We start from the raw sequence: 24,959 nt of genomic DNA on the forward strand, positions 1-24,959 counted from the left end.
TCTGCACACTGGCACAACCTCCGCTGCATTCCAAGCCTCTCCAGTCCACACATTGGCTTTACTGTTCAGCCTTTTATTTACAACCTGGACTTTATGGACCAGCGTGTTTTTTAGGGGGGAGAGGGGGGAAGTTGTGAATAACAATTAAGGAAAATCTCAGTGTTTTTTTGTAACCTCAAATTATATTAATTTAATTTGTGCTGAAATAACGCTTTTAATAGTAGGTCCATTAATTTTAAAAGCTTTTTTTAAATAATCAGTTAACGGTGGCCTGGCGATGACAAGAGAAATTGTTATAATGAAACAAAGACTTTCACAAATCTTGTACACATGTTGTTTCTGACATCGTGAGCATGACAAATTAAGAAAGTAACGCCGATCACAGAACACTTAGACTAATCACATTTTGCGTTTCATTTGTATTCTTTGAATTTAAATTCAAATTTAATGTTGCACGTAAAGTGGTGAATTCACTTTTTAATGTTGTCAACATTTGGCTCCCAGTTTCTCCTCCTCTGTGGGGCTGGAAATTATTTTATATGAATTTTAGCTTCTAATGTTTGCATGTGTTTGTTTCACTCGGTCATCGACTAATTCGTCACTTAATATCAGAGTGAAAAGGAGAAAGAAAAAACAAATCCCAGGACAGCAGCAGGGCGACATTACAGCCTCCAAACTTTTGCGCTTTATTTGCCTCAAATTTGCGCGACGCGGATGTCACATATGGCCACGAATAAGGTGAAGGGAAACTTTTATTGCACCAGCTACTTCCTTCTCTTTGTTCTTGTCTCTTTTATGGGCTATTCAGGATCCAAACAACAGACACAAACAGTGTTGCACGTTTAGGCTGCAAGTATTCACCCCTATTGAGGAAATCAATGAGGGTGGACCAATAGGCTGCCGTAGCCAGAGCGACTGCGTTTGAACAGACATTTTCAATAACTTTATTGATTATTTCATTGGTATATATTATGGCCTGTTTCGAAAAGCCGAGATAATGTGAAGTTTATCGTTTCAAATGAATGCGTGGAGTCTATTTTTCACTGAGTCAATAGGCGTCTGAGTTTTTCAAAATAAAATGCCACTGGGGTAAAAACGCGTAATCGTCAACATTTACAAAAAGTAATTTAATTATGTTGATTACAGGAAATCTGAGAATGAGAGACGCTGTCTTCTACAACATCATCAATGAGTTTTTTTTTTTTTACGCGTTTCGAGGCAGCACATTTCGCCCAGACAAGCTGCTTAAGTTTTGCTAGATTTTTTGGGCAAAACACCTCCAAAGTAATTTCCAAAACCCATCATTTGCTGCTGAGATAATTATCGGTTCTCCTTTCCTCTGTGTGTGTCAGAGGAATGTATGATCAGAACAGGAAGGGAAAAAAAGACTGGAACATCTGTATAAGCATTTTAACACGTTGCAATTTTTTACTGTAATTCAAATCTTAACTTCTGCGCGTCAAATTAAAAGTATATTCTTATTGTAACGAGTTAAATAGACTGTACCTGAGAGCCCTCAGCCCAGAGTGAACACCGGGGGACAGTTGACCTGTAGAGGATTTTGTCTGGCGTGTTCTGGACAGTCGAATAATTCATTGTTATTTTTTTCAATAGAGTGGCAGAAATTATCTTCTCGGACGCATACACTTCTTTCCCCCCCTCCACATGCTGTGCAGTGCTCTCATTTCTGAGCTTGGGAGATTGCTGCTCGTGTTGCAGGGGCTTTGCAGCAGCAGCAGCAGCAGAGATAGTTGTTGGTGAGCTGGGGAACGTCACTTGTTTTATTGCCCTCACAGAAGAGAGACCATAAACGCATTCTTACCACCTACACCCTCCCCCCAGTCCACTGCAAAGAAAAAAAAAAGAAAAAAAGCATGGAAATTGCTCACATGCCAGATAATTCATACACAATGGAAACATTAACAGTATGTTGGAAACTCGTCGATATGGCTGAGAATAAACAGTAAATGCCAATATCCATTTTAGTCCCCACACAAAAGGCTGCTCGTCCTGCGGGATGGGAACATGTAGATTGTAGATATTATATGCCCCAATATCTCTGCAGTGGTGTTGTGAAATTAAAAAGTGAGTGAGTTTGGATACACACACACACACACACACACACACACGCATACACACACATGCACAGACACTCAGACACACATAATCACTCACACACCATACAACATCTCAGTATCACAGATAAGGGTTTTGCATTATATCTCAGTAAATGGATTTAATAGCTATGATCAGCCTTTAAGATACATGTAAATGCGAGTTCTTGTGTATTTATATGCAAATCTTCCGCCTTCCTGTGCTGGGAATGTGCTCCCTGTACTGAATGACATTGGCCACACTTTGCACCACGCTTCCTCCTCAAACACCACATCTCTTAAAACTTCACGTCCAAAATGTCTCAAACAGCCGAGCCTCGTATAGCGTGCCACTCCAACTCTACGTTGTGTTTATCGGCATTTAGCACTAATGTTCAAGCTCTGAGCTAAAAGCTACAGTTTCTCCTCAACTCCTGCCTCTCAATTGGTGGAGAATGGTCAGCTGACATTGTCATATTGTCTCTCACCGAGCCAAGCCTCGGCTATAACACTCGGGTTTGTGCGTCTTAACCGGAGATTGGAAATTAATAATATTGAATCCTGAAAGTAGCCCACGTCCAGTTAGGGAGGCAGAAAGTCGAGGAAAAAAAACAGAAGACCTCGGAGAAAGGTGTGGTTGGTTGACACAGACGGGAAGAGAGATTTACTGAGAAGGAGATTAAAAAGAGACCGATAAAGAAGTGGGGAGAGTTGGAGAGAGGGTTACAAGCAAGGTATGAATTCTTATTTCGCAAACCCGTCGCTCTCCTGCCATTTATCCGGTGGTCAAGATGTTTTGCCCAACGTACCCCTAAACTCCACCACCTATGACACAGTCAGACATTTTTCGTCGTACGGCGCCGCTGTGACCCAGAATCGGATATATACACCTTTCTACTCCCCTCAAGATAACGTCGTCTTTGGGTCTGGCAGGGCACAGTACGAGTATGGATCAAACGTGTTTCTTCAAGACAAGGACGTGCTCCCCAGCTGCAGACAAACAAACATGGGACTCAATACACAAAGCCACATTGCTCAAGAGTACAGTTTGGATCAAGGAAGAGCAGGAGCGCAGGAGCAGAAAAGCAACATCCCGATCTACCCGTGGATGCAGCGAATGAACTCACACAGCGGTGAGTTTTACTACGACAAATAAATTAAGGAAATGGGCCAGTTTTACGATATGTCTTACCAAGAGAGTAAGTTACTTTTTATGACCCCATAAAACATTACTGTATCCCCTCGACTTGTAGATGGGCCTTTACATGTGCAAACAAACAGCTTTCATTTTAAGAATGATATAGTAGCCATAATCAGTAGCGTGAGACAGAGGGAATACATTAGGACGCTTTCATTATTTTAGATAATAAAGCAAAGATGCCCTTTGAGATAGGATTTGTCTTCCAGTTAAAATGTGCTTATTTTTCTTTGTGGATTTAGATTACAGTTATGGTTCTAACAATGAGGCAAAACTTATGCTCAAGTGCTCATGCATTACCAGACCACAGGCAGAAGCATGTTTATTTTTATTCTAATGCCCAGTGTGCAGGGTGTGAAAGATTAAATTAGTGACTTGACTTTGTAATCCCAGCAGGAGTGGGCTACGGGACAGACAGACGCAGAGGACGTCAGATATACTCTCGCTACCAGACGCTAGAGCTGGAGAAGGAGTTTCACTTCAACCGCTACCTGACCAGGCGCAGACGCATCGAAATCGCAAACGCGCTTTGTTTAACGGAGCGGCAGATCAAAATCTGGTTTCAGAACCGGCGCATGAAATGGAAGAAGGAGAGCAACCTGACCTCCACGGTGACTGGAAGTGAACAGACAGGAGCCTCTCAAGAGGAGGAACGCAGCACTGGCGCAGCGGAAGAAGGGAAGGATGAGGACAAGAAGAAAGAATAGTTGAGAAAAGAAGTGGGGGGGGTGGATGAGGAAGAAGAAAAAACACCCGATGACCATTAAAACCCAACATAACTACCTAAAAAAAATCTACATGGACTTGAGAGCGACTTCACTGCATGATGGCTACCCCGCAGCTCTCCCACTTATATCTCATGTTGACCACAGGAGTGTTGAGCCTTAGAAATCCAAATAATTTCAGCCACAGTATGGCCCCCTGTGACATTTGGAGCGCCGAGGTTTATTTTCTAATTATTATTATTTTATTGCAATGTCACACATGTATTGTGAAAATAAAAAGAAGTATTCATTTCTGTGTTATTTCCCATGCCAGTAAAAATCTGTGTATTTATCCCTCCCTACACACACACACACTCACACACACACGCCCCATCCATCACTGTGAACTCTTTGATCACCTCACAAAATACAGTGTTAGTCAGAGTTAACTCCCAATACTGTACATGCACATTCCACGGAAGGAAAAAGACCGAGCGGACACTTCATTTGACCACAGCGTGTAATCTAGTACTTGAATCCGTCCGCAGACAAAAAATAAGTGTCCTGCATAAAGCTGAAAAGTTGCACGGATAGTCAACAAACCATACACACACTCACACACACACACTCACTCACTCACAACTGAAATGCCTGTATATAATCCACGTAACAGTATATTATGTAAATCCTGTGAGGACTTATGTGCATTTAGCCGCTTCGATAGACGCTGCATAACATACAATTTGCGCTTAGCCCCCCTCTCTTTTATTTTGACCATTTGACTCAATAGGATTTCCTTGTGAGATAGATTTGTACACTAGTAATTCTTCACTTTTGTTTGAGAGTTACAAATTCATGTTTTGTCATAATTGTGTATCATGGAATAAAATATTTGTAAAACTTTCATGCTTTGTGTGTGTGTGTGTTTTTTTCTTTTATTGAGGAGCATCAGCTCATCACACTTGATGACCGTATAAAGAAAATACGCATCAAACTCTGTGGGCTACGTGATTATGGAGGTTTGATATTAAATTTTAATTCCATCATGGGGAAAATGGGGAACAAATCGGACGATGAAGTGAAGTTAAAGGATATTTTAGCGTCTTAAATATTAAATATTGGACTTCATGATTGGCATCATAGGAGCACGGGAATGAGCTATTGTTCAATATCCACTTAAAAACAATGACATTCCCGCAGCTGTGTTACTATAACATAACTTTCAGCGACGTACAAGTTTCACGTCCATGTGCGTAAATATATATATATATATATATATTTTTTTTTTTACCAAGCGAGCGCTTGAAATAATCTCTTATTATGATCACTATCGTTATTATTATTGTTGTTATTATTTTAATTATTTTATCAGACTGATGGTGGACTCGCGGTGCATCAGGGGCAGAGAGCTCTGGCCGGTCCTGACCGTCCTGCCCCATACCAGACACCAGATGACGCTCTTGTCTTACTGTCCTGCCCTTTTTTTGCGCTAAAGATCCCTGCCTGGTCCCTCAACAACCAACAGCTCAAAGTTTACCGGACACGTTTCTCCTATTCATCAATATCCCCATTGAGTATCAAAGCCAATTTATGACTGGCCAACATGTGCACGTGATCCCATACAAATACCCCATATTTGGGCAGCGCGCGTCGGATCAAGAATTAAAAAAAAAAAGATACCAAAGCCTACTCCACCTATAAATCCTGGATTATTTTTTTAAGGGCAGACAGCTCTGAATTTTCCAAAAGCGGCTACAAAGAAAAGCAATGATCAACAAAAACAAGGAAATAACCGCAACATAACATCCTGCAGCCCTGTCTAGTTTAGAAAAGAAAGTATCGCTGGTAGTTGAAAATGAGCTCTTATGTTGACAGCTCCAATCTCAGGCAAACAAGCGAGACAACTTCTCCTAACACTATGTTTAGTTTCGATCTATCTGGGCGCACGTCCAGCCGTTATGAGGATGTTAATGTGAACGGGATATTCACTTGTCCCGTCCCCACGACCTCTGTCGAACGGGAGGAGATGAAAACTAGCCTGCGTGGCAAAACGGATACTCCTCTCCCGGCAGGACCACAGATAACCATGGTCTCCAGTAGCTCGTCCATGGACGGGAGCGGGCTCAACTACGGCGGCGGCGGCTGCGGCGGTGGGGCCACGCTACTGCTGGGACGAGGGGCGGACAGGGAGCCGGAGAGGAGCGCGAAATCCGGCGGCAACAAGAGCCAGGAGGGCGAACGAAACGCGGAGAAAGCGCAATCGGTGAAACGAAACGCAAACGTGAGCCAGCGTCAGGACAGTGAGCAGCGGCCACAGATTTATCCATGGATGACAAAACTGCACATGAGCCACGGTAAAGTTTGCCTATTTTCTAAAGTGCGACTAAGATGTTTTCCCCTTATTCACTCTTAACGCTGCAACACTTCTTTTCGCCCGTTCCAGTTTCCCTCTTGAGTTTTATAGGCCAAACGCAGGAAATAATAAAAACTCGCGGTCATAAATTTTATGACAAAGGCATCCATTGCTCGTAAACCTGCTCTGTTACGGTGAAGAGGTGATCTGCGGGGTGATTTATGGTTGGATAATTGGATAAGAGAACCAAACTGTGATAAAACTATGAAATAATATTACAAATTCATCTCCAAGTATTAGTTTTCTGCCTTGCTTTGTTTATAGTCTTAGTTAAACCACATGTTTTTACATTATCAGACTCTCCCACCCTCTGTGTGTGTGTGTGAGAGAGAGAGAGAAGCTTTAGCCTTAAATTGAACTCTGGGAAACACCAATGCCCTGACCCAATCATGAACTTTTCACCTCTAAAAGATTTGAATAGGGCTGCTCCTTCTCCATGCCTTGAAACCACTGGTTGACTATTTAGAGCTGCAGATGGACAGAGTGAGCACATTTGAGGTGCAAAAAGGAAGAAAGAAAGAAAAGCTACTTCTTTTTGTGTGTGTGTGTGTGTGTGTGTGTGTGTGTGTGTGCCTCCATATGCAAACATGCAGGAGCCACACAGCAGGGATGTTAAAAATATTTTAGCCCAATAGCACAGGCCTGTTGCTTTACTTAGCACGCCTGTGCACGAGCTAGTCTATAAATAGGGAAATATGTCTGGAAAACACCAGTTTCCATTTTCTAATTCTACTTTTGATTTTACACGAGGCCTGTGTTTACAGGGAGGCCATCACACTATTAGTCATCTCATTTCACATATCACAATCAGATACGGTTTCTTAAGTAATAGTCTTGTGTATTTTTTATGCTTTAGTGTGAAAGGATGTGGAGAGCCCCTATTTAAACGGAGTAGTATATTTATTGAGGCTAGTTAACCATCCTTATCTGCCTGACATAATTTTTTATAGCACGAATCCACACTAAGTAATATCAGGTTAAATTAGGTTATATAAAGATATTTGATCTTGTAAATGAGGGTGGAGGAGGACATAAATTCACAGATTTTTGCTTGTAATGCTTATTTCTATAGATGACCAGGCTCTTTTTTTTAACGTAATAATATTATTATCATCCCATTCTTATATTTATTTACAAGTCTAATGCTGCTGAAAGCTAACTCATTTTAATACCACTTCAGAATCGGAGGGTAAGCGGTCCAGGACCAGTTACACCCGCTACCAGACTCTGGAGCTGGAGAAAGAGTTTCACTTCAACCGGTACCTGAGCCGCCGCAGGCGCATAGAGATCGCCCACACCCTGTGTCTAAACGAGAGGCAGATCAAAATCTGGTTCCAGAACAGGCGAATGAAGTGGAAGAAGGACTCAAAGATCAAAGTGAAGGAGTAAAAAAAAAAAAAAAAAAAAAAAAAAAAATGAGAGAAAAGAAAAAGTGCACCAGTGAACGGGGGTGCATGCAGCACGTTTTCAGCCCCACACTGCACAGTGCTGGAGTGCCTGCCTGACCTCCGGATGAACTGCTAGGAGCAATGACATCATGACACCGCTCTGTGTGCTTCATCACCAATTATGTGTCACTTGCTGCAGTTTGGGACCTAATGTATTGAATATCACTCACTTTGATCAATCGGTTTACATTTCTAAATTAATTTGCTGCCCATGCGATGATAACCTCACTTTGCTGCACGAAGGAGACAAGAGGTTGAGGGGAGCAGGGGTCCTTCACGCTGCAAGGCTTTTTTTTTTTTTAGGGGTCTGCAGCTGCACAATGCTACTAATAATCTATGTTTTTAATTAGGATAAGAGTATAGTGGAGGCTGGATGACAGCATGCATCATTTCCAACTCTATATCATCAACGTGTGATAAAACTTTTAAGACCAACGAAGTCAAATGAAGGCAAAATAGTTCTGACTACTTTGGTAGTCATAATGATTATGAGCTGTCTTGTAAGCAACAGTTAAATACTTTCCCGACCTCTTCTCTCCCCTTTTTTTGAAAAACACATTTACTCTGATATGTTGCAGTGCAGAGTTAGGAAGTGGTTGGATGTGTGATGTCTGTTGTTAGTGAGTGGATTTTTTTTCTCCTGTGAAGGCACCGTCCATGTTGTCTGTCATATCCTTGTGAATCTAAATCTTTATGTATAATTCAGCGACTGTATGTGATGATATTGTGATGTGCAATGAAGCCATTTCTCTCTCTCTCTCTCTCCTTTGTAAACTTTAAGGTGCCTGGTTTACACAAGGCCTAGAATAACTGATAGATGGCTCGTTTGTTGAATGTAACCAATAAAGTCTCATCATTAAAAGTGAGAAAATTTCCACTTGTCAACATGCACATTTCTATTATTATTATTATTATTATTATTATTATTATTATTATTATTATTATTATTATTAATATTATTATTTTCTTCCTGATATTAGAGGTTAATGGTAGGATCACACAGCTGGCGTGTACTTAAATACTTCTGTCCACTGAATTAAACTATTTAAAAACTGTACGATTTTTTAAAAGGCTACATTTTCTTTTGTTTTGTCTTGTTGGTCACGTTTCCTCGGTCTGACTCGGAATCCACAGAATTTCATTGACTGACAAACGCGCTCTGAAGTTTAAGGCCCCCCCATAAAACTTTATGGCCCCTTTTTTTTCCACCGCTCCACCACAGGCAGACTCAGTTTCCTGTTTTGTCAGGGAAGGAAGAGACACACACACACGCGCGCGAGAGAGAGAGCCTGTGATAACACTCGCCCACAACACAACATGGATGCAAAACTTTGGTTTCCTGTGGCCACAGACTTCCTACGAGGCATCACTGCTGAAGGCCATATGGCCACTTTATGATATCGCCCCTGCTCTTTAATGCCGGCATCATTACGCTGTAGTTAAAACAACACTATCTGGTGCAGCAGAGAGGACATAAAATCATGCTCGGTTGCTGGGTGTCTCTATTCAGCAGCAGCTTTAACAGAAGTAGTAGTAGTAGTATGACGCAGAATAGCCCAGGGTTATGAGGTAATTTCTCTCTAGCACTACTTAAAGAAAATAAAAATCAACTCACCTCTCAAACTAATAGCTTCCTATTCAACTTCCTTGACGGTTATGAGAACCGGTCAGCGCAGCGTCCACTTTCTCTGCGCTCTGTTAGGCCTAACCTATACGTGGACAATGTATTGAATCCCTTTTTGTATGTCTTTCTTTTAGGGTATTTTAAAGTTTACAAGGTTACATATGCCAATTGCCCCAAGCAGGGCCTGTGAATGGTGCATAGGAAGCACGTGGTGTCATTTAAGTGGGTTTTATGGCCTGGAAGAGCTGACAAACCTTCGATATATACACATCATATATAATCTTAACTGTCCGGAATCGCAGCTGCTGGCTTCCCCTTATCTGAGGAAGAAAGGGCTTTGTGGCAGTGAGGATGCAGTACCTTTCTCCGGACTGTGTAGTCGGGTGTTGCGGAGGACTGAGAGCTGCTGCAGTAAGTTGCTTTTAACTTTGCATGCAGGCCTGCGGACTGTGTTGTTATTTCAGCGTGAAAATATGTTGTTAAAATTTATATTAGTGTGGCTTTGGATGCATGGTTGTTAAACTGATTAACCTCAAAATTAACCGTAGTAATTGATAGTGAATATGCATTTAAAGAATATAATTATAGAACAGTTATATGTCTAAAATAATCGAGGAAATCTTTATTTTGAGATACTCTATAAGACATTTGCTGCTGCATATTTACTCCTGCCAGAAACGGGATAATACGGGGGGGAAAAACGATCATGGTTGTTAAGTTGTCACGAGGTTTTTTTTTTAACGCCTTAATGTTTGTAGCAGATTTTAATCTTGAGAAATACAAATCAAAACCTGAACGCTTTAGTGCCTCGCAGCAGATCTGTGATGCAGTGGCAGTCAACAGTTAGCTCTGCATCCTGTCATTACAGAGGAAAGAAGTGAGGAAAATTTTATAAAGTCAGCCAGAAATATCAAAAATCATCCGGCGTCCAGCATCACCATCCACTCCACCCTCTCTCTCTCTCTCTATCTCTGTCCTAAACACTCACATCCTGACTCTCTCTCATGCACACCTTCCTGTATGTAAACAAAAGTAAAACAAGAATTTAAAAAGTCCGATTTTTTTGGTTAAATCTTACAGTTTGGTTTAAGAGAATGTGTGACTGAAGCAACGTGTTGAAGATAAATCTGACTTATACTCCGTGTAGTACAAAAATCTTGTCTATAGGTTAAAATATTTTGTGCATCCATAATGTTAAAAAGCATTAAAATACAAAAGCTCCTGATTATAACGCTTTATCTCATTGTTTCACTGCGACCTGAGGTTAATGTTTGCGCTCACGAGTTGCTGCTGTTTTAGGGTCATGTCTGGGCCAAGGGACAGGTTTGATTCAAAGTCACTTTGCAGTGTTATTGTGGCATCGTCCAAATTCAGACCCTGTGGTAAACACGGTCTGGGGGATCTTTTGTATATTTACAAAAAATACAAATTTCTTCCATACTATAGTTTTTGCTCTGTTTGTTGTATTATTTGTTGGTTTGCCTATTTTTGTGCACTGAGTTCATGCACCCACCCCCATGTTTAAAAAAAAAAAACTGTTGTAGAAATAACACAGAAATAACAGATAACACTCTCCTCCCAGTCAATGTGTGGAATTGCAAATGGTTAATTTTGACATGAAGTCTTATTTGGGTGAGTTTAGCTCAGCTGACAGGGAGTCACACACTGACTGTGATGCGGTGTCAGATCCTAATGTAGGAATTAAATATGACACATAATGAAAAGTTTTTGATGCAACTCTTGCCCTAAAGCTATGGCTTTCCAGGCTTCAGGTTCAGTGTGACAGATGCACTTTGGGCTGAACACTAACTGCAGCATTACACCTTCATGTCTGTGTCACTGTGTGTTGCTACGCACTTTTTGTTTTTTGAGCCTGTGAGTATTTTGTCAGGATTACACTTTGAGTCTGTGCAGGTTTGCTTTCAGGTGTGCAGGATGATCAATGATACACTTCCAATAGGGGGCACTGTGTAACACGGTCCTGTGTGGGTGACATACACTGTGTGGGCATTGTGGCCAAGCCATGGCATCGATTACTTCTCTTTTCTTCCCAAGATTTTATTATATTTTCCCCTTATTTTTTGAGCTGTTGCACTGTCTGATTAACTGTTGCCAGCTGGTGGAAAAAATCATCCTCATAAACTTCCAAAAGAAAATAAAACAATCCAAAATGGAGAGATTTGTTTTTCCTCCAAAAAGAGATATAAAATATTTTTCCTGTCTCCCATAATTTAGACACAGATTTGATGTGTGATTTGACATCTTCACAGAGTCTGCAGAACCCTTACTGTGATTGAAATGATTTTATTCTCATGGTTTTTCAGTCAGTGCATTTGAATCAAAGATGCTGTTTAATCCCACTTAAATCAAGACTCTGCAGCTTGAAACAATCTGATCTGACTACAGTAAAAGTGAAAGAGTCTAAACATCCGTTTTCACTGCCATGTTCTGTGCTCTTGTATCCCTTTCTTTGACCTGTGGAACTGACACTGCCATCATTCAATCCGCAGAGGTCATTTCCGGGTGAGCAAAGACTTCCCTTTGTCTGAGCCCAAATAAGAACCATAAAGTGCCATTACATCGTTTTCCGAACGCAGCCAGAATTTATTTACAATGTGAAGACAAAGTCGTGATTTTTTTATTGACTGTTCGCCATAACTCAGCCGCGCTGAAGTCCAGGGATTTCTATTCATAGAACATTTGCCCAAGGAAATACCAAAATGCTTGTAAATTTACTTCTTTTTTTTTTTTACTGTCTGAAAATGACCCGTCCTAAATTTCTGTCCTCGGTCCCAGTTCTGCAGGAGCCCACACATGTCAAAGCTTTTCTAGGGCAGCCTCCCTTCAATTAGGCTAGACAACAGAGGAGATCAGAGGAGAAGGGACAGACTGAAGGATCATTAAGATGAAATAATAAGGCAACATATCAAAACCGTTCGTTTGGTGTGTTTGAAGACCAGAGATTAACTGCTGTAAACTTGACAAAAATAGTCTGGAGTGTAATAGATATAAATGTCATTTCGATTATTATTTATGTCATTTATTGCTCACGTTTTCATTTGATCCGTTTTATTTATCAGTGTTACTTTTATGATAGTGTGGCCATTTTTAATGTAGAAAAAACGAATTATATTATACACAACGGATGAATTTATTTGATCGTGATACGCTTTATATAATTGGTTGTTTCGCAAATACTTTCAATTAATTTACTGGCTAATTCAATGATTTATTATATGTTATTAAACGTAAAAAATATTTTAACAAATTGTAGAGTTTCTCATCTTTTTCGAGAATTTTAATTTCCCAGTTCACAGTGCAATTTCTAACTTAAAGGAGGATTATTTTGGGGCCATTCTTGATCTAATTTTCGTTTTTCCTCTCTATTTTTCAGACACTTCATCGGGTCAAACCGAGTGGCACCATGGATTTCTCAGTAAGTGTCACCCATCGCCCCACGCCTCACACCCACCTGGCTTTAGTCAGGAGATATGGCTCTACACACGTGGTGGAGCTTGTTATTTGGCTTTAGGCAAACAGCTGGCTCCACTGACATCAATGATACTGACGCCTCCACTCTTTAGGAATTTGTTTAGGGATTCTGGTGTTGATATAAGGACTGTGGTTTAACAATCACAGTGTTTAAGTCTTAATAGTTTTTCCCCACTCAATTTCAAACACAAGATGCTCAAACAAAAACCACCCTACAACTTAAGCTCGCGTTACTGTCTGCTTAGGTCTAGCTAACAATCAGAAAAGTTGCACCCTTGTTGCTCAGGTGAACTGGATTTAACAGCCGCGTGACTCCAATGAACCACAACATTGGTATAATGAACTGCAAACCAACCAATGGTTTCTGTGGGGCATTTGGTATCTAAAACCACCTCTGCTCCCCCTGGCTGCTGCTGTTTTTTTTTAAAGAGGATATTCATATCCAACTAGTCTCCAGTCTGTCTGCACTTCATTAAAACTTTTTATTTTAACTGGACCGATCCAGCCCCTATAACGTTATTACACCTGGGGAGAGTATAAACGCATAAAGGCTATTAGGTTAAGGGTTTGATTAAAAGCGCATCGTAACCATTTTCATCAGGGACGCGGGAATATTGCTGCATCCAGGTCAGGTGCTGCTGCTGCTGCTGCTGCTGGGCCACCAAATTAAAAACAGCCACGCATATGGACATGGCAACCACCTCCACATAGTTTTGCGCAGATTTATTTTGTTTACATATGTACATATGTGAACACGCTTGTACCGCTGTTATTTCGCAGGGAAAAATGAGGGGGACGTGGGGGGTGGGGGGGGGGAACTTACCAATTCCTCAAATGAACAAATGAAACATCAAATTAGTCCGCCTGAGGGCCTCATTTTTTGTACTTCTACATTATAACTAGTTATTGAACTAGGTGCACGATCTGAAAGCCATTTGTGGGGAGAAAGAATTCATCGCTGTCTCTCCATCAATAATCCTTGGCAGTGAACTATTGGAACCAGTCAAACGCAGAGGGGTGAAACGCGGGTCAGGCTGTCTAACTAATATTAAAATGCGTCCGCCAGAGCGCATGGGGCGAGAGGGAGTATATGTGGTGTGCGTGCAGCTCTTCCACACTGGTTGGGTGCACAACAAACAGCATATATTCAGATGAGCATACAACAAAGCCACTTGAACATGAGTTAGAATTTCTAGTACTGTTTTCCTCGTCAGTTCACTGTTTGTTGGCTTAGGGTGCTTTGTTCCTCCATAAAAAAAATCCATGAAACTGATACACATAGTGCACCGGGAGAAATATGTCGATTGAGATGTTTTCTGACAGTGTTTGAAGTCCCCCCTGTGCATTTCCACTGTAATCAATTGCATTGATTCACAATCTGAGCATGTTTGCTGTTTTTAATAACCCCCTCGAAACAGGTCACATGTCTGATATAGCATTTTTCATCCGAGGCTTTTCTCATTAGCTTCCAGAGTGGCAGGAAAAAGGTTACCGAGCGGTCAATATGGTAATAGCGAGCAAGAAGAAATGGCTGGGAACAATAGAAACTTATTTTTCATCTGTGCTGTCACGCCGTCCCTTTGTATCCGCCGTGTTTGTGGCCGAATATTCATATAAGAGCTGCCTCAAAGGCAGAGAGGTTGAATGTGGAGAAAAGAGGACCCTCTTGTCCTCTGCACACGACATGTTTGTTTGTGTGTGTGTGTGTGTGTGTATGTGTGCGCACGGATATTTTTTAAGGAGAAAAGATGGCAAAGCAGTATTTTCTGTCATTTGGTAAATAAGAGCAGAGGAGAATTGTGTGTTTGAATAACCCCTGACAAACAGCATCCGCTTTGGCGCACGTTTTTGTGCAGTATTTCTCCTCTATTGCAGCCAACAGTGTTCTGTTATGACACCACTCTCAGACGCATGCCAGTCCAGTCACAGGCACGATGACCTGCTTGCACAGAGAGATCACCTTTGCAGTTTCTAACCCCCCCCCCCGCCCCTCAATTAAAACACATTAGTTGTCTATATGTACCCTGTAGAACCGAATTTGTGTACAGTACAAACAATCGCAAATACGTCTCTACAGGAATACATGGGCAACTGAAATACCACGCCAGCCAATGGATTCTTCTGTTTCCAGCTCCTCTGCACGTCTCTCTGGCTTTTTCCTGTTTATTGCATACACAAGCATCAGTGACAAACACACACATGTGCAGCCTACACCCAGACGCTAGCAATGCAATAACATTGTCACGAAGTGTATTCATAGTCCAGACAGCCCCGAGATTGAGACGGTAGGCCACAGAGAGTAAACCCATGTGTGCAGTCTGCGGCTACTACTGTGTCAGACCCTGTAAAACACGTTAGGAACCAGGGGTCGTTTAAAAGTGACTGATTTACGGCTTTTATTGCTCTATAAAACGCCTCTAACATCCTCGCAAGAGGTAATAGAAATGTCGTGCGCATCCTGCACAAACAGGACAGCCAGAAATATGCCATTTCATGTCGTTTTTTAAACCGTATTATGTAATTATCGCTGTGGAAATAGATACTTCCGTTAACTTGTAAAGTGGGGCTGTTCGCCAGGAGATTGACTTGTGCACTGGTTCTGTTCAGGCTCTTTCTTCAAATGGGAAAAGACCTTACTATTATCATCATCATTATTATTATTATTGGATGGATGGATGTTGATCACCTTACAACTGAATACATAACTGGAAAAAGAAAAAAAAATATATAATCTGTGTGTTTTTGGGAGGCTGCTGAGCTATTAGGAAGTTAACCTCTCTCTCTTTGACCACAGCCCTTTGACTCTCAGATAAGACTGAGGAGCCTGCAGCACATGACAAGTTTATACAACCAGGCAGTATCAGTTTACAATATAACAGCATACCTCCAGTAATGGGGCTGATGGTCAGTGCCTCAGCCAGGATTAGCACTCAACATTTGGAGGTGGGATTTCCAAATGGCAACTAGACTGAAATATTTTTGAAATGTTTTTGTTTGTTTGTTTTTTCTTGAATGAGTGGAACTGTGGTTTAAAGCTTAGTTGCCTTAATTTCTGCACATATATATTTTTTGGATTCTTCAGATTCTTCCTCTCAGCTTTTTCTCTCTTTGAGATTTGGATTGGAGCTGCTATTTAAAGATGCTCCCCTCATCTGTTGGTCACATGCAGCAAAAGTTCCACATACAGAATCACTTCATTTACTTGTTCTTTGTGTGCTTTTTTTTGGGCTGCAACAAAGCATGCAAACATGTCTTGCAAGCAAAAGATGAGGACTTTTAAATGTTGGAGATGGAAAGAAAACAATTGGGAGCAGATTTGTTGTTGTTGAAAATCCCTTGACGGTGTTAAGGAATTGAAACATACTTTTCTGTTGCAGTTATTTAGGTTTCTTTATTTAAAAGCAAGGCATCTCTGAGCAGGACCACACTGCATGTAGGATGACCTCGTACTACAACTCTCTTGTCTGCAACAACCAAATTTAACTTAACTTCATTGTGACACAGCACTAGTCCACTGCAGATGATAATGTTTTACTGCTGTGACACCATGAAGGTGCTGCTCTGCAAAGTTGTCAGATTAGTGACACCACAGTCGGTACTGGTCTGTGCTGGCTGTGGTTTGCTGTCACACTGGTAGTGTGGTGTCAGTCTGGTTTGTTGGCTGTTCCCCTGGTTGTCTGGTCTGTGACAGCAGTTGTGGTGTTTGTGTATCTGTGACGTTTTTGTTGTTTTGTTGAGAAAATCACAATGTCATAATGATACTGAACTGTACATGTGGAAAGGGTTTGTTGTGTAAAAGTTGTATCTTCAGACTGAGAAGTTAATAGTAAAGCTTAAAGGCGTGTGTTACACTCTTGCTTTTATGTACTTTTATTGTTTTGCACTACAAACTAAGACCACCGTGATTTTTTCTATATTCTTATCTTTTTCTGCTCATTCTGTTTCTCTGTTTATTGCTGTATACAGCACCCTATACCTTTGCCTCCAGCTGTTTTTATTTTGCTGCTGTGACATTTAAAACAGCTTTAAAAAGTTCAAGTCAGTCAGATTAAGAATCCTTACCTAAACCAGTGTCATTTCTACAGTTATTAATAACACACGTATACATCAATAATCAATTAAATGTGAATGTGTATAAAGAACATACTGGAACAACCAGACAAATGCTTCATAAGTGAGTGAAGGCTTTTGTTTAGGCAGGCTGCCTCTTCCTGTCCACCTTTCTCCAACATTATAAATGATCAGGCCTATTTTCAGAAATCAACCACACCTCCAGAGCATCTCACCACTCCAGTCCTCTCTGACATTTAGCCACAATAAACCTATTAAATATTAGTGCTGTAATGGTTTTAGGAGTATCATCTCACACAAGTGATGCAGCTCTAATTCTTAAGTGTATTAATGGACCATAATCTGTTTCACAGCTGAAGTGCTGCTGGTAAAAAAGACTGTTCCTTCATTAATTAGCAGATAACCTTTATATAAGGCGCACGCTAACAAAATGATTGGTTTGCTATTGTTGTACCTTATCCTTGGCGAATCACCTATTGTCCCTTTGAATAATTGAGACCAGCGGATTTTGCCTGTTTTATTTTTCCTTGGTCAGCAACTAGCTACTAGTTTTGTCCCCAAGATCAATTGCCTTGGTAACACAACCAGAGAGGGAGAGAGAGGGAGAGAGAGAAGAGGGAGAGAGAGGAGGAGAGAGAGAGAGAAAGAGAGAGAGAGAGATTTGTGCCCACAATGGCGACTGTAGGTATGCTAAATACCTCTGGTTCCTTATCCGGGAACTACCTCTTACTCTGCTATTGGGCCATTGGGTCACGTGGTAAAAGTAACTTTACAGGGCTGCTCGCAAGTAGGAGGGCTTTATGGAGCAGAAAAACGACAAAGCTAGAAAAATTATTTTCCACTCCAGAAATTAATGATCATGAGCTCGTATTTGATGGAGTCTAACTACATTGATCCGAAATTTCCTCCATGCGAGGAATATTCGCAAAATAACTACATCCCTGAACATAGTCCAGAATATTACAGCCGCGCAAGGGACACTGGCTACCAGCATCACCACCAGGAGTTATATCCTCCGCGGGCGAGCTACCAAGAGCGCCAGTATAACTGTGCAAGCATCCCTGAACCTGACACGCCAAGGGGACATGGAATACCCCATTCTGCGCACCTGCTGACAGGGAAAGGGCAACCTGCTTCATGTGAAACCCCACAGTTGTCCATGTCCCCCGCCACCCCACCGGCCGCAACCTCCGCCTGCAACCAAGCTACCCCGGAGCATCCAAACAGCACAGCCTCCTCCAAGCAGCCCGTGGTGTACCCATGGATGAAGAAAATTCACGTCAGCACTGGTAGGCAACTTGTGTGTTTATGTTCCCTGCATTCCTCATGCTCCTCTCTCCCTTTTTTTCCCTCCCTTTATCAGTCCCTCTGACTCCCATCTCGTTGCCAGCCCCTGTTCCGATAGCAGGGAAGCCTTTGAAATGGCACAATTGAGGCGGATTTACGACTCGGCATTGGTAATTACACCCACCATAAATTTTATAGCCGAGGTATACTCAGGGCAGCCGTATCACCATGTGGCTTCTGCTGTTATGTATTGCGCGATAGAGAGAGGGGGAGAAATGAATAAGAAAAAAAATCGAGCTTTGTAATCTTGCATTAATAATTTAGCTCATAGTTGGATGTGAGTGTCCTCTCATTACGCTGAGAAGTTCTTAACTTCCCATTTAAATTTCTCAAACAGCTAAACATTCATATCCAATAAATCTTTCCAGCCATATCTCAGTTGAGGCCATTCTTGTTTACCCCTCCTTTCCTCCCTTCTCTGTCTTCCTTTCTCTCTCCACTTCTCCTCTTTCCAGTGAACTCGGGTTACAATGGGACGGAGCCCAAGCGGTCTAGGACAGCATACACCCGGCAGCAAGTCTTAGAATTGGAGAAGGAATTCCACTATAACCGATATTTAACTCGGCGGAGGCGTATCGAGATCGCCCACACCCTGGTTCTCTCCGAGCGACAGATTAAAATCTGGTTTCAAAACCGCAGGATGAAATGGAAAAAGGATCACAGGCTCCCGAACACCAAAGTGAGATCCTCCTCCTCCTCCTCTGGATCCAACACAAGCTCAGCAGCCGGCGCTGTTGCCGCTGCCTCGGCCACTAACACTGGGGCCCCCGACGAACTCACCGGAGCACAGCATGGCGAGGATATTACCAGGTTATAAAACCACAAACCACACGACTGTGGGTAGAAAAAGAACTGGTTATTTATAGAACAATTATATATTTTGTTTTCGTAGCTATCTTGTGCGGTTTCCTTTAAGTCCAAAGTTATATAAAATGCATGTTATATAGCATGGATTACTGCGAATACCGATGAATTATTTTTACGTGACACAGGGTTTAATTTATTTGAAGCTCAATTAAAATGATGTTTTTTATTAAAAATGTTTTGAATGAAGGAAAAAAAAAGTAGAAAAATTATACATTTTATCAAAATGTTATTGTGGGCCATTCTTTTGCCCTGCTGCCCAAGGTGAAATGCACAATCTATTTATTTCAAACAACACTGGAAGGAAATCAATATAATAATAGTTATTTTTGGTATAAAAAAGCTGGAAACACACCATTGATCTTGAACTTGTATGTTTAGGATAATAACAGTGTGTGAATTTACCTCGTGTATTTCAGAAAACAGGATTTTTGATTTACAATTTAGTTTTGTGGTGTTGATGTTGTGTTTAGACCGTTAAAAAGCAGATTATTGTGAAATGCAATAAACGGAGTTTAGTGTTCTTGTGCTAATCATATTGGTCAATAAAACAGTGAGTGTCTACTAGTTTTATATACGTTTGGTCGAACTTCATTTTAGGCAAGATGAAGTCTAACTATTGTTTTTTCTTTTTCTTTTCTTTCTTTTTTTTTCTTTTTTTCATTGGCTCTTTGGAGGAATTCTCCTTAAAAAGTGTACAGGTCTGTGACTATTTGAACATTTCACGAGGGAAACCAGGAATCACTGTGTTTTCAAACTGTTTATCAACCCTGCAGCTCATTTTTTGGCGTCTTTGAATTAGCAATGTGTACAGACAGTGTGTGTCTGCCTGTGTGTGTGTGTGTGTGTGAGAGTGTGTGTGTGTGTGTGTGTGTGTGTACGTGTACGTGTGTTAAAGCCTCACTCATAATGGACTGAAGTTATTTCTAAAATCTGAAAATGAAATAGTTTGCGCTGTGCATTATGTGCAACCTCATCAGTCTGAAGGGCATTCAATTAACGCTAAAGACAAGCCACTGAGGCCCTCCACTCCACTCCACTCCACACTGCACTGCCTCTGCCAGAGCCACGACTTGAACACAAAAGCTGCATGCGATTAATTTAGAGGACGTTTGCAATGTGTTAGAGATTATAGATTGTTGTGAAAAATATTCTTATTCATTTTGTAACCTATTAGTAGTTGCCCTGCTTTTTCTATAATCCACTGCGCCATGCGACTGGAGTTTTCACATGTAAGAAAAAAGAAAAAAGAAAAAGAAATAAAATAAAGTCGTGAATTGCAGATAGATTCAATAGAATTTGTCATGTGGTCTTCGTTAAATATCACAGTGAGGATGGTGATGTAGTAAACATAGCTGACCTTTGTTACCAGGCTCTGTAGCAGTGCCCTCTGTCTCTATAGCTCAGGAGCTATATGCTGATGTTTTTTTTTCCTTCTATGTGCAACTCATTGATTATTTTTTTGCTTGTATAAACACTTTTGCCACGTTCACGTGCTGCTGTCTCTTCCCGGTGGGGCAGTTATGCCTCCAGAGCTTGCAGCAGCTCGCGAGAATGCCCCCCTCCCAAAAAAAAAAAAAAAAAAAAAAAAATTCAAAAAACGGCGCTAAACGCATCTCTGCAACGCCATCATCCGCTTTTCATCTGGCAGCAGGACCCAACACACTACAGGACTGTTTACGACTGTAGAGCAGCTGGACTCGTGCAACAATCTGACAAAATATCAGCCAAACAAGCACCTCTCTGCTCAAGTGTATCAACATTTTTCTCTCTCTCTCGAACACAGATGCATTCATTTTTAAAGTTGTTTTTTTCCCTGGACAGATCTTTGCAGAAGGATTTCAGTTTAAACATGACTTAAACCCAAAGACGCGCAAGAATTTGATAGATTATTGAAATTGTGACATGAATAGGCCTTATAAAATGCCTGGCGTAGTGGGGGGCAAAGGAGCACAAAAGGAAGAGGTATTCTCCATCATCAATCTTTTCACTACAGAGCTTTGTGTTTAGTTCTGGAAAACAACTCCGACAACAGCACAGTTTTTTTTTGATCCTACATCAAATATCATGTACCAGGCCGTATCCTTTACCATCACTCTGAGCTGTGAGAGTTTAACTGGACTTTAACATGAACCGTTTTAACTGGACCAAAGCGGTTCAAATCTGCTCTCTCTCTCTCTCTCTCTCTCTCTCTCTCTCTCTCTTTTGGACGTGGCTTTGGAAAGGCACTAGAATGGTGGTGAGACGGCCCTGAAAAATGAATCCAGAAGCCTTTATGTTGCTGGACAGATTAGAGAAATTAATGTGCTCGCTCACAGTCGCAGCATCCCTCCAGTCCCTTTCTAGGCCCTGTCGCCTCCATGTCGCGAGGCTGAAAAGGTACTTTATTGAAGTTTGGGGGCGAGGTGGGAGAAGGCCGAGTTCACCTCGAGGACACATTTTCTGTCCCATTAGGCTCATTTCAGTCTGGATGGCCGACCTCTCCAACCCTGTGACCTGACTCACGCTCTATACGTGTACCTTCTGTGCGCGCCCTCGCTGGTGTGTGTGTGCCCCCCCTCGCCTTTGGCCGCCGCTTCTTTCTTTGTGGGACATCGCTGAATGTGTTGCTTCCCTTTGTTATCACAGTGACCCAGGACAGTGTCGGACTCTCGGACAGTCCTCTCGTTTGCATCTGCAGGGACTTCCACACATGCGCATTCGTTAACTGGAGCATCTTGGCGATTTGATTTGAAACCGAGCGGTCAAGATTTGTGGTAACTTTTAGTGGAGTTAATGCACGGACAGCAGAAGTACACATGACTGCAGTGTTCTGTGTGACTGCAAGAGGTGCATGTATCTGAATCTCTGTGTGCTTTTTATTAGCTTTTCTCAGTCTGTGCAGTCTGGGGGAGAGTTTTTCTGTTTGCAACTGATACAACAACAACAAAAAAAAATCTAAATAAAAAAGATAAATAACTTAAAAAAAATCCAGGCCTTAGCTGCATCCCCTAAAGTCTCCAAAAAAAGGGAGGCAGTAAAAATAGTTGGTGCTGCCACATGACTTCTGTGAGACTTAAGAGACTAGCTGGTCTCAGGTCAGCACTTCCGTTCAAAAGTAAAACTGCCAATTATAGCTAGGTGTTCCTGACAGTACTGGGACAGCTGGTCATTGTGATTAGTTCACGGACAGGGACCTTTAAGTTTGTAGTCACACAAAAAAAACTTGCAAACTTTCTACAGAGACTCCACACTTTCTCCCTAAAAGGTTTATTTTTATCCAGATGCAAATTTTCCTCAGAGGAGACAGCATGTAACCTAAATGAATATTTACTGCACGATGCTCCACAAACTTAATGATTAGAACAAAAAATAAAAAAATACAAATTGTGAGTGATGTTGTGAGATGCTGCTTGGCTGGTCATTGTTTTCCTGCTTATTTGGAAAACCTTATTCAGTGCTCAGCCTTGAATTTATTCTGATATTATTTTTTGAAATTACTGTTTTGATGCACTAAGCAACAAGTTTGGCCAGAGGCAAATCCTCAGCACTGATGGAAACATGTTAGACAGCACGTCCTCCAAGGTAAACAGTTGGCACTGAAAGCCAAACAACTAATCTCAGTGTCTGTCATTTGTACGCGATAACTCATCCTCCTCAGGTGTGTGTGTGTGTGTGTGTGTGTCACAGGTGAGGCTCAAGTTACACGCCGAACAAAGAGGGGACGTCTCTCTCTCTCTCTCTTTTTGAACTCTTGTAATTGAAGATTAGTGTAAAGCAGAAATATAACAAACATAATTTGCGAAGATTTTCCTCCATGACTCTTCGTTGACTTTAGCTTTGCCAGGGATTTAACTAACACGCCCATTTAAGGCCTTTGTTGGATTTATTACGGGGAATAAACAAAAAGTGTGGTTAAAAAAATATCATTTAAACAAAAGCTCACGTCGTTCTGTCAGTCATAAATCAGTCTAATCTCGTGCAGACTTCTTCACACAGCGGAAACTTCTCTAAATATTTACACAGATATTTATCACCGTAGTATTTAACGATAGAAGCGCACATTGTATACTTTATACGTTTACTTTCCTGTTCTCGCGTGATCTAAGCACGTAGATATTTTTTTCAATCTATAAACTTTAAAGTGATATAGTCTTACCTGTCAGAGGACCAACATGAATGAAAAAAACAAACATAATATTCACGACTAACAGCTTCATTTTTTTAAATGAATGAGGATCACATTTAAAATAGACTCTTTGGATTGTAATTTTCATCCAGCTGTTTAGTTCTAAGCTGCTCATCGCTCTATGCTGAATGTGTAGAATAACTCTGAGAGGCGGTAGGTCAGTTGTTGTTAACCCCACCACCTTTGCGGAGAATATCTTGTATTCTTTATGTGTGTGAAGTTCAGTGTTTAAATTCCTCAGCACTTACTCAGCTCTAACTGGTTTCTTCTCTGACTTTGAGACTGTTGAATCACACATGATTTTCAGCTCACATTGCACCGCTGCAGGCTCCCCGTGATTTATGAGCACCTCGGGCGAGGACTCTCTCTCTCTCTAGCTCTCTCTCTCTCTCTCTTGGAAGATATAAAAACTTTACACAAACAGCCGTCGAAATGTTTGAGCAAATACGAAACAGAAATGATCAGCTGTTCTGGTGGTGGCGTTGGTTTATTAGCCTGTACCTCCCTCTTTTTATTGTCTTACCATCGGGGTTAAGTACAAATGTTTTTCCACTCGTCTCAGGTGAGTGTCTTCTTCAACCACTTTGGTTTGTAATGAAAGGTCCAGGGCCAGTGTATTGTTATGGTGTAGTGTGTTTAAACGGCAGCCATGGCAGCTGCATAAAGGCTGAGAGTTGAAACAGGGGTCACGCTGCTATTTTCCAGGGACAGAGTCTCTCTCTCTCTCTCTCTCTCTCTCCCTCTCACCAGCAGTGGGTGTGTCATAAATCCGTAAATCTCTCTCCCATCCGTTCACTCTAGGGAGCAGATGCACCATGTCTTTTCTTTTTGTGTGTGTGTGTGTTCCTGTGCCTGCGCCTGTGTCTGTGTGTGTGTGTGTGTGTGTGTGTGTGTATCTGTGTGTTTGTGTTAAATGAATTTACATAAAACTAGACTTTAAAACTCCATCAGACATGTTAAAAAATGATTTACCGTCAAGTGCTGGCAAACGTTTCATGCAATGGGGGGGGGGGGGGCAAAGCAGCTTGGATCAACACTCTTGACATCCCACTGTAGACCTTAACACCATATCACACAGGAAATGATGGCCTGGGTAAACTTGCCAGTAACACTTTATGTCATCATAACGCCTCGGTGAGAATATTTCATTAGCCTATTTGCTGCATCGTTGAGGACCTTCGAAATTACAGTCATTTTCCTCCCGTTCAAGGTGTCACCGGGGGCCAAGACAGTCACTAGATTGAGTTATGATCATATTATTCACTTTTCATTAGCGGGGGAAAAAAAAGTGATCTGAATATGTGCTGCTGAGACTATAGATCCGCAATTATGTATAGGGTTAAGTGAAAATGCGCTTTTCATTTGATTTGTTCCCTGAAAATGATTCTCCGGTGTGTGTGTGTGTGTGTCTGTGTGGCCACCAGTTGCGTTTCGTAGCCACAGTTATTTTGTACTTTGATGCACTGAGCAGAGCAGCTGCTGCAGCGTCAGGAGCTGTTTTAATACATGTCCTCACATCAGATTGAAAAGCTGAATG

The 24,959-nt window shown here is 41.4% G+C and overlaps 4 protein-coding genes across 5 annotated transcripts in view; all 4 read left to right on the forward strand.

Annotated features, from left to right (window-relative positions):
- LOC108876405 (homeobox protein Hox-C10a-like) overlaps positions 1–24,959 on the forward strand; it is a 60,245-nt gene that overhangs the window by 31,313 nt on the left and 3,973 nt on the right. Inside the window, 1 exon segment of the mRNA XM_051071212.1 lies at positions 12,875–12,916. The gene's annotated coding sequence lies outside the window, so the exon portion shown is untranslated.
- hoxc6a (homeobox C6a) lies at positions 587–4,899 on the forward strand. 2 transcript variants are annotated; one of them, XM_018665900.2, is made up of 2 exons: positions 587–3,226; positions 3,685–4,899. In XM_018665900.2, the coding sequence occupies exons 1-2, from the start codon at positions 2,830–2,832 to the stop codon at positions 3,996–3,998; spliced, it is 711 nt and encodes a 236-aa protein (XP_018521416.1). In that variant the 5' UTR covers positions 587–2,829; the 3' UTR covers positions 3,999–4,899. The 2 variants fall into 2 exon arrangements, with proteins under 2 accessions (XP_018521416.1, XP_018521417.1); XM_018665901.2 differs by having other exon boundaries at positions 589–3,226; positions 3,688–4,899.
- Positions 5,562–8,730, forward strand: hoxc5a (homeobox C5a). Its single transcript, XM_018665902.2, has 2 exons — positions 5,562–6,349; positions 7,589–8,730. Exons 1-2 carry the CDS (start codon positions 5,851–5,853, stop codon positions 7,795–7,797), a joined length of 708 nt encoding a protein of 235 aa, XP_018521418.1. The 5' UTR covers positions 5,562–5,850; the 3' UTR covers positions 7,798–8,730.
- On the forward strand, positions 15,061–20,552 carry hoxc4a (homeobox C4a). Its single transcript, XM_018665897.2, has 2 exons — positions 15,061–18,332; positions 18,846–20,552. Exons 1-2 carry the CDS (start codon positions 17,897–17,899, stop codon positions 19,205–19,207), a joined length of 798 nt encoding a protein of 265 aa, XP_018521413.1. The 5' UTR covers positions 15,061–17,896; the 3' UTR covers positions 19,208–20,552.

This window comes from Lates calcarifer, linkage group LG6 (assembly GCF_001640805.2).
Source record: "Lates calcarifer isolate ASB-BC8 linkage group LG6, TLL_Latcal_v3, whole genome shotgun sequence".
NCBI lineage: Eukaryota > Metazoa > Chordata > Actinopteri > Centropomidae > Lates > Lates calcarifer.

What these genes read in the sequence shown, in the direction of transcription:
- hoxc6a (XM_018665900.2), top strand. Translation starts at nt 2,830, where the DNA reads ATGAATTCTTATTTCGCAAACCCGTCGCTCTCCTGCCATTTATCCGGT. An exon ending in GCGAATGAACTCACACAGCG is followed by an intron (nt 3,227 to 3,684) that starts GTGAGTTTTACT and finishes TTGTAATCCCAG; the next exon opens with CAGGAGTGGGCTACGGGACA.
- hoxc5a (XM_018665902.2), top strand. Translation starts at nt 5,851, where the DNA reads ATGAGCTCTTATGTTGACAGCTCCAATCTCAGGCAAACAAGCGAGACA. An exon ending in AAAACTGCACATGAGCCACG is followed by an intron (nt 6,350 to 7,588) that starts GTAAAGTTTGCC and finishes ATACCACTTCAG; the next exon opens with AATCGGAGGGTAAGCGGTCC.
- hoxc4a (XM_018665897.2), top strand. Translation starts at nt 17,897, where the DNA reads ATGATCATGAGCTCGTATTTGATGGAGTCTAACTACATTGATCCGAAA. An exon ending in GAAAATTCACGTCAGCACTG is followed by an intron (nt 18,333 to 18,845) that starts GTAGGCAACTTG and finishes TCCTCTTTCCAG; the next exon opens with TGAACTCGGGTTACAATGGG.